The 13,536-nt window shown below is 47.6% G+C and overlaps 1 protein-coding gene across 1 annotated transcript in view; it reads left to right on the forward strand.

Annotated features, from left to right (window-relative positions):
* The window catches only part of GNL3L (G protein nucleolar 3 like), a 72,644-nt gene that overhangs the window by 13,270 nt on the left and 45,838 nt on the right, over positions 1-13,536 (forward strand). The window contains exons 5-6 of the mRNA XM_082263672.1: positions 9,238-9,341; positions 10,709-10,853. Of these exons, the coding sequence (XP_082119798.1) occupies positions 9,238-9,341; positions 10,709-10,853 (249 nt within the window). The remainder of the gene's footprint in view (positions 1-9,237; positions 9,342-10,708; positions 10,854-13,536) is intronic.

Genomic DNA, 13,536 nt, shown 5'->3' on the forward strand with positions numbered 1-13,536 from the left:
TTCCCCTCTCTAACTTCTGCCAAGACTTCTGTGCAGGATCGAGACAGCAAAGGATTCCGGTCTTTCTGGTGGCTCCAGACTGGCCTCTCTGGTCTGGCTGGTCGCCGATGCTCCTTGGAGACTTCCTCTCAGGGAAGATCTGCTTTCTCAATGACCAATGTTGCATCCTGCTTTACAGTCGCTGTTTTTTTTTTTGAAAATTCTTTTTATTGGTTTTGAAAACAGAACAACATACAAAACGGAGCCTCTGGGCATACCCCGGCTCGACAACAACAAAACAGAAAACGAAAGAAATAAATTAAAAACACACAGCAACAAAAAAATAGAAAAAACAACCCCAGACAGGGCTGCACCCAGCTGCTACTACATGAAGGAAGTGCACAAATCACAAGGATCCCGAGGGCAGGAACAAGCCATTCACTGCGGTGAAGTCCAGGAACCTAGGAGGATGTCGAGAGTCCACAGTCCACTGCACATGGGTGAGGCAATTGGCCACCTCAATCAGGGTCCCTGGGCGGGCCCAGCGGAGACCTCCGCATCATTAGTAGTTTCACTAGAGTCCACCCAAATGTCCCATACCTTTGAGAATTTTTGCGGGCAGCCCCTGTTAGCATAGGTCGCTTTGTAGAGCGGTATAACTGAGTTAACTAGGGACTTCCATGAGGAGAGGGTGGGTGCTACGGGCTTCCGCCAGTGGAAAATCACCAATTTCCTAGCATAGAACAACAAAAGACCTAAAAGCGTGCGGGTCGCCACTGAGTGGGCCAGATCATTAACAAGTCCCAGGATGCAACATTCCAGCTTTAGGGGTACACGGATGGTGGTCACTCGAGCAATGAAGTCCAGGATCCGAGTCAAATACGCCACCAAGGGCAAACAATGCCAAAGCATGTGCGTATAGGTGGGATCCTGTGCACCGCAGCGCCAGCAGGTCACAGGTGTGTCAGGAAAGGCCCTATGCAGCCTGGTCGGGGTCAGATGAAACCTATGGAGGATTTTAAACTGCACAAGGCGGTCCCTGGTGGCCACCAAGTGATGGAACGGGTAGTCCCAGACATCCTCCCAATCCTCCGCATCCAGGCCCGGAGCCTCGGCCACCCAAAAGGCCTGCAGAGCCTCCAGTCCAGAATGTACACTAGGGAGTAGGGTGCTATATATGGTGGAGAGGGGCTTCTTCAACGTGTCATTCCGAAGGATGGCTTCCAAATCGGCCAGCGTAAAGTCGCAGGGAGAGTCACCAACTGTTTACGGAAGGCATGGCGAAGCTGTAGGTACCTGGAAAAAGTGGGAATTGGGCAAGGAAAAGTCTGCTTTCAGTTGGTCAAATGTCGCAAGCGTTTCCCCTCTACAAATATGGGATAGATACAATATGCCCCTGGAGGCCCACACAGTGGGATCCGGAATGGAGAAAAACTCCGGCAGCTCCGGGTTCATCCACAGTGGGGAATTCGGGGAGCGGCGTCCAGGTCCCGTCCGGACATAGGGAGACTGCAGCTTTCAAGCTCTGATCACCGTCACCATCGAGACAGTGAGAGGGTACGGAGCTTTCGGTCCACGGAGCAGCAAGTTGCGCAAGGCCTCATAGGAGCCCAACAGGGCCGCCTCCAGGGCCACCGCAGCATTGGAGGTATCCGAGATCAGCCAGTTGTGTGCATGTGTCAAAAGTCCCACCACGAACTACCGGAAAAAGTCAGGGCACGCCAATCCCCCCCGAGTCCAGGGTCGCTGCAATACCGTAAGGCGAAGTCTAGGAGGGCGAGAACCCCAGAGAAAAGAAAGGATGCGAGAATGTAGCCGGCGAAAAACGGCCTTCGGTATCCAGACTGGAGAATGGCGAAGCACGTATAGGAGAGGGGGCAACAACTTCATCTTGACCAGGTTGATACGGCCAATCAGGGTCAGGGGGAGATTAGCCCAGGAGCGCAGTTTGGTCCCGAATTTCGACAGAAGGGGGGTCAAATTTAGGTCGCAAAAGTCCCGAATGTTAGGGGAAATCACTATGCCCAGATATTTAAGCCTATCGGTCCAACACAGGGGCAGGGACGGGTCCGCGTGGGCCCGGGCCCCCACGTCTATTGGGAGAATAAGCGACTTGTCCCAGTTCACTCGCAAGCCAGACAGATTGCAGAAGGCCGCCAGCAGATCCAGGGCCGAACGGAGCGACCGGCCGGGGTCCTGGAGGAACAGGATAATGTCATCAGCATAAAGTGCTAACTTTTCCTCCAAGGACCCCACCCGGATCCCCCCGACCGCCCCGGAACCGCGAACAGCCGCCGCCAGGGGCTCAACAGCCAAGGAAAACAAAGCAGGCGAGAGCGGGCACCCCTGACGAGTGCCCCGCGCGATCGAAACGGGACACGACAGCCTCCCCCCCAACTTAATTTGAGCACAGGGGTGGGCGTATAGCATGGCAACCCATTTACGGAAGACGGGACCGAAGCCAAACGTCTCCAGCACCATCATCATATAGGACCAGTCTACTGAGTCAAACACCTTTTCTAGATCAAGCGCCACTATCACTCGTGTACCCTGAGCCTCCGCCGGGACCTGCAGATGTGTATACACTCTACGTATGTTGATATCAGTGGATTTGCCTGGCATAAAACCAGTCTGATCTATATTGATCAAGTAGGGAAGGACCTTCATCAACCTGGTAGCTAGTAGCTTTGTAAGTATTTTTAGGTCATAATTCAGAAGGGAGATGGGCCTGTAGGCTGAGCACAGGGTGGGGTCTTTCCCGGGTTTGAGGATCAAGACTATGTGTGCAAGAGACATAGACTCCGGAGAGAGCCCCCGCTTCTAGGCAGGAAGCGTAGGTCTTCAAAAGCCTAGGAGCTAGTTCAGAAATGTACATTCTATACCAATCCCCCGGCAGGCCGTCAGGACCAGGGGTCTTCCCGGGGGGGAGGGAGCGAATAGCCTGCTCAACCTCCTCCAACGTGAACCCTGCCTCCAGGAGAGCGGCGTCCTCCAGAGCCAGAGTAGGCAGGGCCAATTCCCCAAGAGACCCTAAGTCCCTGCCCCCCGGCGGGGGAGGGTCCGCCCCATATACACGTTCATAGAAATTGCGGAATTCCAAGAGAATATCGGCAGGATCCCAAAGGACACTGCCATCAGCAGATTGTATAACCGGGACCACCGTTTGGAACCTAGAGTCCGCAGACAGATTGGCCAAAAGTCTGCCATTTTTGTCCCCGGACTCAAATATTCTGGCCCGTAGCGAACTCCCCTCCGCCTCAGCAGCCGATGATACATGCAAGTGTAGGGCTCTCCGAGCCTGCGCCATGGAGGAGTATGCCTCAGAGGAGGGATCCGAGGCAAACTCAGCCTCGGACTCCGTCACCGCCGCCTCCAATTCCGTCCTCACCGAGGCGCACTCTGCTGCACTCCACCCGCGCAGACTTAATAGCAGAAATATAGTCGCCACGGACCGTGGCCTTGAATGCATCCCAACACACCAAGGCGGAGGCAGTGAGGTCGTTGACCTCCCAGTATTGGGTAATCTTACCAGACATCCCCTCCATCACCCGTTGGTTCTGAAGCCCCCCACAGCCCAACCTCCAGCCGCCCCGCTCCCCCGGGTCCCCCAACCGCAATTGAATCTCAAGCGGCGAGTGATCCGAGAGACCGGAGGGCAGGTAGCTAGCCGATTGCACAAACGGCAGGACTGAGGAAGAGCAGAACGCTAAATCAATACGGGAGCCAGAGCGATGCGACGAGGACATGTGGGAATATAACCGGTCCTGCGGGTGTTTCCACCTCCACAGTTCCGTGAGCTGTAAGGTCGAGGCCCAAGTGTGCAGCTCCGAGCAGGATTGACTGTTCAGATTCAAGGTGTGCAAGTCACTATCCAGGATGTTGTTAAAATCCCCAGCCACAAAGATGCGCTGGGTCGAGAATTCGGCCAAACGATCATAGATGTGGTATACCACAGCACTAGAAAAAGGCGGGGGGACATACACATTGACAAATATAAACAATTTACCCGCAATCTCAAGGGCCAGAATAACATATTGACCCTTGGGGTCCGTGATGACCCTCTCAACACAACAGGGCAAGGCCCTATGCACCAAAATCGAGACCCCCCTTGCATAATTGGAGTAGGTGGCGTGGAAGGCCTGACACACCCAGTGCCTGCGGAGGGCCAGTATAGCACTCCCCGTCAGATGGGTCTCCTGGAGGAAGACCACCTGCGGCTTAGATGACTGGAGATATTAAAATAAAAGAGCACGTTTAAATTTACTATTGAGGCCACGCACATTCCAAGACAGTACTTTAATGCGGTCAGCCATGGCACAGAGAGGAGCAATCAGGCAGGGGGAATAGGCTCACCAGGAGGGGAGCCAGGGGCCAGGTGAGAAACCAACCACGCCACCCCTCAGTATCAGGAGTAGGGAAGCAGACAGCCCGGACTGCGACCCACAGTGAAACAGCATCACACAGTGAATTAGCACATAAAAAACGTCATAACATAGCACAAGTATGCAGCCAAAAACAAAAAAATAGATAAAAACGAAAAAAAAACAAGAACACACATAAACCCCTGTCGACCAGAGAGCAACCGTGCAGCAGGCCGGCTTCATCCCAAAAACAAGAAAAAACAGCACACTATTGACTAGGAAAAAAGCCTAGACAATAGTCATCCGGCACTAGGCCAGGAAAAAGGTGTCCGGGGGGCTAACCAGAGGCAAGGTCAGCCGACGGCCTCAGCAGTCCCGAGAACCAGTTACAGCAGTCCTGTGGCAAAAAGGGGCCATCGCCAGCCCCAGCTCCAGGGACACATGGACATGAAGGAAAACGGCAAAATAAGGAAAGAAAAAATAAAACAACCCAGGAGTATAGGAGTGGAGGAGAGTCAGAAACCATCCAGGAATGGGGGGTCTCCGTTGTTCATAGTCCAACCGAACAACTCAAAGGGGGGACAAATTGAAGAACAGGGAGTCTAGCAAGCACGAGGCCAACAGTGCCAAGGTGGAAGGCCTCATCGCAGGCTGAGCAACCAGGCATCCGCATCGTCAGGGGAATCAAAAAACTTGACAGATCCGGCATGTTGCACACGGAGTCGGCTGGGATAGAGCATGGAATATTTAATTTCCTTCTCCCGGAGCCTCCGCCGCACATCATTGAAGGTCTTCCTCTTTTTCTGCAGCTCCGCAGGGAAGTCAGGGTAGAGACCAAGGTGGACCAAGGTGTTTTCATACGGCAATGTGTCATGCTTGCGGGCTTCACTTAGTATGCGGTCCCTGTCACGGTAGTTTAGGAACCGGACCAAGAAGGGGCGGGGGGGGGGATTATGCGGCCCGTGGGGACTCTATGGGCCCGCTCAACAACATAGGTGGGCGCCAGGTCGGTGAGCTTAAGGAGGGTCTTGAAAAACAGTTCAGCAAATTCAGCAGGCCTATCCCCCTCAGCCCCCTGAGGCAGGCCCAGCACCCGCACATTATTCCGCCTCTGGCGGTTCTCAGCATCATCCGCTTTCGCTAACAGCATCTGAACCGTGTGTTGCAGGGAGGACAGGGAAGCAGAATGCTGGACAGTGAGGTCCTCAGCCGAGGAGATACGCTGCTCAGTGTCCGTGAGTCTCCCCCGGATCTTATCGAAGTCCGCCCGGATAAAATTACACTCCTCCGCCAAATGGTCAATCCTGGCCAGTAAGGAGGTCTTGCTCTGCTCAATAGCAGATAAGATCGTAGCTGTGTCACTTGCCTGGCCCGGGATGGATGTAGATGGAACTGCAGCCGAGTCCGCCGGGAGCTCCATGCTGGTGAGCAGAGCGCGCAGGCCTTCCAAGATGGCGTCCGGAGGCACCGCCGGCGGGGGAGCCGGCTTCTGCTTCGCAGCGGCGGCCGCAGATTTGGACTTTCCAGGCATTTCAGATGCAGCCCACAGACATCCCGACCCTCCTCCAGTCCGGTACGGGCAGGAGAAAACGGAGTTCAGGATGTGGAATTAGAAGGATTAATCAGGGTCCCCGGAGCTCCAGGCAGGCACGTCTGGTCCGCTTCACATCCGGTCACGCCCCCCACAGTCGCTGGTTTTTAACAGCTTGCCTGTTGAAAGCCAGGTGCTGAAGGATAGAGGTTTGTCTGAATCGGTGATTCCTACCCTGTTAAAGGTTAGAAAATCTTTCTCTAGGAAGATCTTCCATTGTATTTGGAAGACGTACGTTGCGTAGTATGAGTCTTTTGGGGTTCTCCCTCGCTCTTTCGGTGGCTTGGATCTTGGCTTTCCTCCAACGGGGGGTTGAGCAGCATCTGGCCTTGAGTACCAGCAAGGGCCAGGTTTCGGCCTTGGCGGTTTTCTTTCAATGTCCATTGGCCACACTTTTCTTAGTGCGTAACTACATCCAGGGATCTCGACACTTGGTTCCTCCACTGCGGTCTCCATTACCGCAGTGGGTCCTCAAATTAGTGTTGGTTATCCAGTAATCTCCCTTCGAAAACATCGGGAGGTTCCCCTGCTTACGTTGTCCCAGGTGGTGGCCTTTTTGGTGGCCATTACTGCTGCGTGCAGGGTGTCGGAGCTGGCAGTGTCTTGTCGTTTACCTTACCTGTTGGTTTACAGAGCTAAGCTGGTTCTTCGTCCCTGTCCGTTGTTCCTTCCAAAGGTCATCTCTGATTTCTATTTGAATGAAGACATTGTGTTGCCTACCCTTTGTCTCGAGCCTAAACATCCTAAGGAAATTGTTCTGCATTCCCTGGATGTGGTTCGGACAATCAGGGTATACCTGGCAGCTACGGAGTCTTTTAGGAAGTCAGACTTAATTTTGTACTCATGGTTGGACCTCGAAAAGGGTTGGCTGTTTCTGCTGCGACCTTTTCCAGGTGGATCAGACAGACAGTGATTCAGAGGTAAAAGTAATTACCACGCTTAATGTCCAAACAGCAGCTGCACAACACTTGAACTAGTGCAAATAAAAAACCATGTAAAAAAAATGTGCAGCGCTAAACATGAATAACGTATATTAAATTTGATAAACTTAAATGAAATGACGAAGATAAACTGAGTAAATAGTGAAAAGTATATAAATGTGATACACAATGGATGAAAAATGTCCAAAGAATGTTCTTATTGCCACAGTGACCATAAAACCATAATTCTTTAAATTTTGTGCTGCAAATGGTGAATATAGACATAAATTGTTGTAACACAATCCACCACCAATCGTATGAAGAAGCTTACTAGAGTGAGTGGACCCAGTTTGGCATACGCTTATTGGATCGACTCACGTGTTGGTGTGTGTACACCTGGTGTGCCGAGGACGATTTTGAAAGGCAGCTGACATCAGTGTCAATCCCGGTTCCTTATATCTAATGGAGTGTGTAGAATGGATATAGGTTCTCCCACAATAGATCAAAAATGTTACGATAAGGAAACAAAAATGCTCCACATAGTGTAAAACCATAAGGCAACGGTATTATTTATTAAAAAGTTCAGAACGCTTACAGTCAGGTAGAATAAAAGTGCTTCCCCTAATTTATCTGTCTACAGCTTCAGTCTGCAGTAGCATGGATGGGAATCGATCGGACGCGTTTCGTCTAATGAGACAGTGATTCAGGCCTATTCAATTAGGGGTCAGATTCCTCCGTTCCCTGATGTCCCACCCCTCATGTTTAACCACCTCCCACCCGCCCACTGCACATATACAGCCGGGTGGGAGTCGCTTCCTTCTGATCGGACGTTCCGGAACGTCCTTCAGAAGGAGCGAGATCCCGCCGCCGCGGGCACGCACCGCGGCGCGATCTCGATGTGCCTGTGTCCCTCGGACACAGAGCAACAAGTTGCGGCAGGAGGGCCCTGTGATTGGCCCTCCTGATCACATGACGGCTGTGTCCAATCACAGCCGTCATGTAATGTAAATACAGCCGTTGTAACGGCTTTGATCTCCTCTTCTCCTCACACAGATCCTGTCAGTGAGGAGAAGATGATGATCTGTGCTGCAGCCAGGGGGATCAGGGAGTTTTTCTAATTACTCACTGATCACAGGGGGGGTCTGTGCTGGTAATCAGAACATTGATTACCAGTGCAGCCCTGGGGGGGCGGGTGCCACTAGAGCCACCAGGGATGCCCACCCATGACCACCAGGGATGCCCACCATGGCCACCAGGGATGGCAATCGGGGCTCAGAGAGCCTGCCAATGGTGCCCTCCCTATCAGTGCTGCCCACCAATGCCACCCACCAGTGCCCATTATTGCCCACCAGTGCTGCCTATCGGTGCCCATCAGCGCTGCCTATCAGTGCCCACCAATGCTGCATATCAGTGCTACCTATCAGTGCCACCTATCAATGCCCATCAGTGCCTGTCAGTGCGGCGTCATCAGTGCAGGAAAAAACGTATCTATTTACAAAATTTTATAACCTAAACAAAAAATTTTTTTTTTTTTTTTTTTCTCAAACTTTTCGGTCTTTTTTTATTTGTGCCCAAAAAAAGAAAAAACCTTGCGGTGATCCAATACCACCAAAAGAAAGCTCTATTTGTGGGGAAAAAATTACACATATTTGGTTTAGGTACAGTGTTGCATGACCACGCAATTGTCATTCAAAATGCAACAGCGCTAAAAGCTGAAAATTGGTCTGGGAAGGAAGGGGGTTTAAGTGCCCAATATTGAGGTAGTTAACACTGCTTTGGGACGTCTCAATGGTTAGGAAGAATCAGGAGCTGTGTCCGTCAATGAACGAAAGAGAAAATGGGATTTTTGACGTACTGTAAAATCCATTTCTCTGATGTTCATTGACGGGCACAGCACCCGCCCCTCTGTGGAGTTGGCTTTCTTCTGACACTGCTTGCAACAAAACTGAGTGCCTATAGCTGAGAATGGGTGTATATCCCCTGGGACTGCCCATAGGCATAAAGTTTTTTCCTGCCTAGTGTCTCACTCCTTTAGAGGGCAGTATAACCCAATCGTTAAGAAGAATCAGGAGCAGTGTCTGTCAATTAACATCAGAGAAATGGATTTTACAGTAAGTCAAAAATCCCATATTTTTCTAGTATTCACTAAAGTTGTATTCTTGGTACAGAGCCAATGGCCACAGTTTTACATGATGCATCTTAGCCTCTTTTCAGCCAGTCTGCTCACGTCAGCTCAATAATGACAACTTGCAGCACATGCTCAGTTTTGGGCAGTGATGTTTATGAATAAAGTAAAATTTTAATTTAATTGGTAAATGGAATATAGTCTCTAGAATGTAAAGTCTTGGGTATGTACATGTAACAAATGCTTTTATCTTTGTCACAGATTTGGTTTCCAAATCCATAGTGGAGAAATGGCTGAAGTATTTGAGGAATGAGTTCCCTACTGTGGCTTTTAAGGCTTCTACACAGCAGCAAAATAAGAACTTGGTAATAATAGTTTGTGTTTTGAGTTTTTAAATTGTTCTCAATTTTTAAGCTAGCACTCGAGGGAGCTATTAACAATAAAATATAGAACTTTTTTTTAGAGATCCTAAAACCTATATAAAAAAAAAATAAACAAACATACCTACCTGCTGCAGCATTGGTCCAGCTGTCCCCCGCTGTCTTTAAGCCTGAGAACTAAGTGATCCTGTGATCGCTGATTGCTCAGTTCTCAAGTCCGCTCTGAGCACAGAGTGGTGACCACCGCTCTGGTGCTTTGCCTCTCCAGCACTCACTTGAGTGCCAGACAGGAGAAGGGGCAGAAGTGGTTGGCTCAGGCACTCAGTTGCACACTAAAAGGCTGAGCCTATTGCCTGTAAGGAATCTGGATGGATCCTGACATTGTCAGTATACATGCAGATTAGTATACATCCATCTCTGTAACGTTAGCCATCAGCAGGCTTTTTGGATAGAATAAGGGAGAGTTTTAGCCCTCATCAGTGTTTTTGTTGTTTTACCATCCAAGTCCCATTGGGGTATTTTTCTTCACTTTCTGTTCCATTGTCAAAACCCCTCCAAAGTGAGAGGATCCTGATAGGTCACCAGGGTCACCGGAACTAGTATCCCCATTGGAAGATTTCCTCTTAGTGTTTTGATGTCAACCCAAAATGTAGGATTTTGTTTTAGTTCTAAGGCACACAGTGTGTTTTTACAGATGCTTTTAGGAGCGTCAGGCTTTTTTTTTTTTTGCAGCTTAAAAACGCCCCTCTATGTTGTTCTATGGCTTCATGCACACACAGGCTTTTAGGAGCTGTAAGTGGCATTGGTGTTTTTAGGCTGTAAAAAAAACCCAGGGCCAGCGTGTTCTGAAGCAGCAGTGTTGAGCTGTAAAATCTCCTGACACTGTGTTAAAGGCTGCATACAGTGTTAGGCCGCGGCATACGTTTTTAAGCTGTAGTAGTTGGAAAATATAAGAGGGCAGAAAAAGGTTGCCTAACGCTGCTAAACGTGTCTAAAACATGCATGAACGCCAATAAAAAAACTTTTCCAAAAGCACATTTTTACAGCTGATTTTTCCTGGCGTCAGAACGGGCTTTGCAGCTCGTTTTTTCAAATGCCCTGTTGTGTGCATGAGACCTTACTTTTACTCTTGGTGATGACAATGAACAGGAGAATAATGGGTGAGATAATGGGGGCACAGACAACAAAAAAACTGACAGCTGTTCTAATCCCTCTCCACTTTATCCAAAACTTAAAAAAAAAGTGCCTTTAGTTACGTTTTAAGGAAAAATGTCTTAAGCGATGTACAGTATGTATTTGATTTTTTTCGTGTGTCTTCTGTAATGTAACGTGTAACACTTTTGTCTCTGCAGCAACAAAGCAGGGTGCCGGTCACCCAGGCATCTGAGGATCTCCTGAGCTCTGGTGCCTGTGTTGGTGCTGACTGCCTAATGAAACTTCTTGGAAACTACTGCAGAAACCTGGACATTAAGACTGCCATAACAGTAGGAGTTGTAGGTAAAATATCTTATAAGCCACTAACCTGAAAGAAGAATTCCTCTATAAGGCCCCATACAATGGTATATCAAAACAGGAAATTTCTATTGCCTATTGTTTGTGACTTGATTTGCATGGTCTTACAGCTTGTTGCTTTTGACCTTGATCTGGGTATTCATCTAAAACTTGTAAAAAGAAACCACTAACCTTTTTAAACAAGTATCAACATTTTAATTTAAGTTAAAATTATTCACAAATCAAGTGGATTTGTTTACATATTTTATCTCCAACAAAGGAGTGCCTTCAAGCCGTCATTGATGGTAAAGGGGGGAAATACACGGTATTAAGAACTGGGGTATGTAAACTTTTGATCAGGGTCATTTCGGTAGTTTCTGTTGTCATGATTTAAATAGATTAAACACGGTTGATTCATAATAATTGGCTTCAGCCAAACACTAACCATGAGTTAAGAAAAGTTTTTGTGTTATCATATTCTCTGAAAAATGACAAAGAAATCATAAATTCTGCCAGGGTATGTAAACTTATGAGCACAATTGTAAGTCCTTGACTTTTTGTGTTTAAAGTACCATGCCCTCTACCTCAGAATCTTTAGTTAGCAGCTAAAGCATAAAGGGATTCAAAGGCTCATTTTATTTTATTTTTTTTTTTTATAAAAAACATGTTATACTTGCCACCTCTGTGCAATGTATTTTGCACAGAGCAGCCAAAATCCTCCCATCCACCAAATACCCCCATAGCAAGCCACTTGTCATGGAGATAGTGTTATATCAATCTGCTTGTAGGTGGTTTTAAAGTGTATGTATACCCTAGTGCTGGGTTCACACGGGCCAAATATCGGCCTGTTCTTGCTGAACATTTAGTCAGTGTGTACAGTTGTCTTACCAACAGAAGACGGTCTAATGACTGGCTTTTGTTGAAGGGATATGCTTGAAAACCAGCATCTGATCAGCCAATGGCTGCAAAAGCTGATCAGTGGTGGAGCAGTCCCCCTGTCAGAACACAAAGGCACAGCGGGGGAGATTTCTCCACCAACATCACTTGTGTTGGTACCGCAATGTCATTTTTCTTTTTTTTTTTTTTTTTTTTTTTTTCACTCAGCCCACTGAGTTGAACGAAAAAAAAACTTTAAGTGCGTACTAGGTTACATAGTAGGTGAGTTTGACTAAAGACAATAGTCCATCTAGTTCAACCTGTGTAGGTGTATGTGGCCCTAATCCTCTCTCATAGGTTGTACAATGAACTTCTCTTATGTGATCATTTTTGGTCTGGTAAATAGACAATTAAAGGTGCCCTTAGTGTCCTCCTTTTTCTGTAATATTTCTATTGTAGATCCTTGATTTACACCATAGGTGCTCAACCTGTCACCCTCCAGCTGTTGCAGAACTACAAGTCACCTGAGGCATTGCAAGGCTGACAGTTACAAGCATGACTCGCAAAGGCATGATGAGTGTTGGAGTTTCACATGTTGTGCACTCATGGTTTACACCTTCTAACATTGCCAGGATTACTCTATGGTTAATGTTTGTTTATTCTGTTTTTATTATCATTTTCATATAAGAGAGAGACCAAGTGCAGTCCACAGATCAATAAAGACAATTGTTGCATATCAATAGATTCAAAAACCAGTCAAAAGGTATAATTGATATTTAATTATGACCTGTAACTGTAGAATTAAAAAAAGTACTGAAGAAACCAGCAGTAATGCATATATGGGGACTAAGTATATAAACCCAGAACATATTTCCGAGTAATCAGTAGCCTAAAGGATTGAGCCTATGGTTGATGTTTAGCTACATTTCTGATTTCTGAAATCTTCTTTCCGCTCTGTTCTGTTCTATAAAATGAATTACAATAAGTTATATTTAAAAGAACTTCTATAAGAAGCATTATCTATATTGTGTGCTCGTCTGTAACATACTGAGCGAGCCATTAAACAGTACATTTGACTGCAGAAATCTAAGCAGTTTGAATGCTTTACTGTTCTATTTAGAATTAAATTAGCTGCTCGTTAATTTAGGAAATAAAGTAGATGATCCACATCTTGTTTCACTTTGTACTTAACGTGGACTTTTACAAAATATCAAAGCAGCATTCTTTAAAAGTTTAGGTGTTGTACTTGTGAATAAAACATTTTGTATGTGTTCACTCACCCCCCTCAGCTAGTAAACCACGGTTCCCTTCTACACTGCCTGGCTTTCCACTGTGCCTGATGGTGTTTTACTTTATATTTTTCTCCTCGCAGCTGTGCTCCGGTGTGTAGGTGCAACTACAAACTTCAAAGAGATTAAAGTGGTTCTAAAGTCCTCCGCCTGCACTCTCTGCCCCTGCTTTTCCCCAAATTACCCCCTTGCAAGCCCTGTGCAGTGCTCCCGAGCCAGGCTGTGTGCCTCACGCCCCCTCCTCACTGGATTTGATTGAAAGCAGCAAGAGCCAATGGCTCCCGCTGCTGCCTCTGTGTCATGTGGGAAGAGGAAGAGAGTAAAGCTGGATACACACTATACAACTTTTTGTTGTTAGATTTCCTTCAGATTTACTATATAGTAGAAGGGCCTGCCAGATTGCATACAAATTGAAAGTGTTTAGGTTTGACTTCATATTGTATGGTTTTGGTAAATCTAAAGGAAAAAGTCTAAAGACAATCCTATAGTGTATATGGCCCATAACACTGTTGTAGACGGGTACA

The sequence above is a fragment of the Pelophylax lessonae genome, assembly GCF_965119305.1.
Source record: "Pelophylax lessonae genome assembly, chromosome: 7".
Classification (NCBI taxonomy): domain Eukaryota; kingdom Metazoa; phylum Chordata; class Amphibia; order Anura; family Ranidae; genus Pelophylax; species Pelophylax lessonae.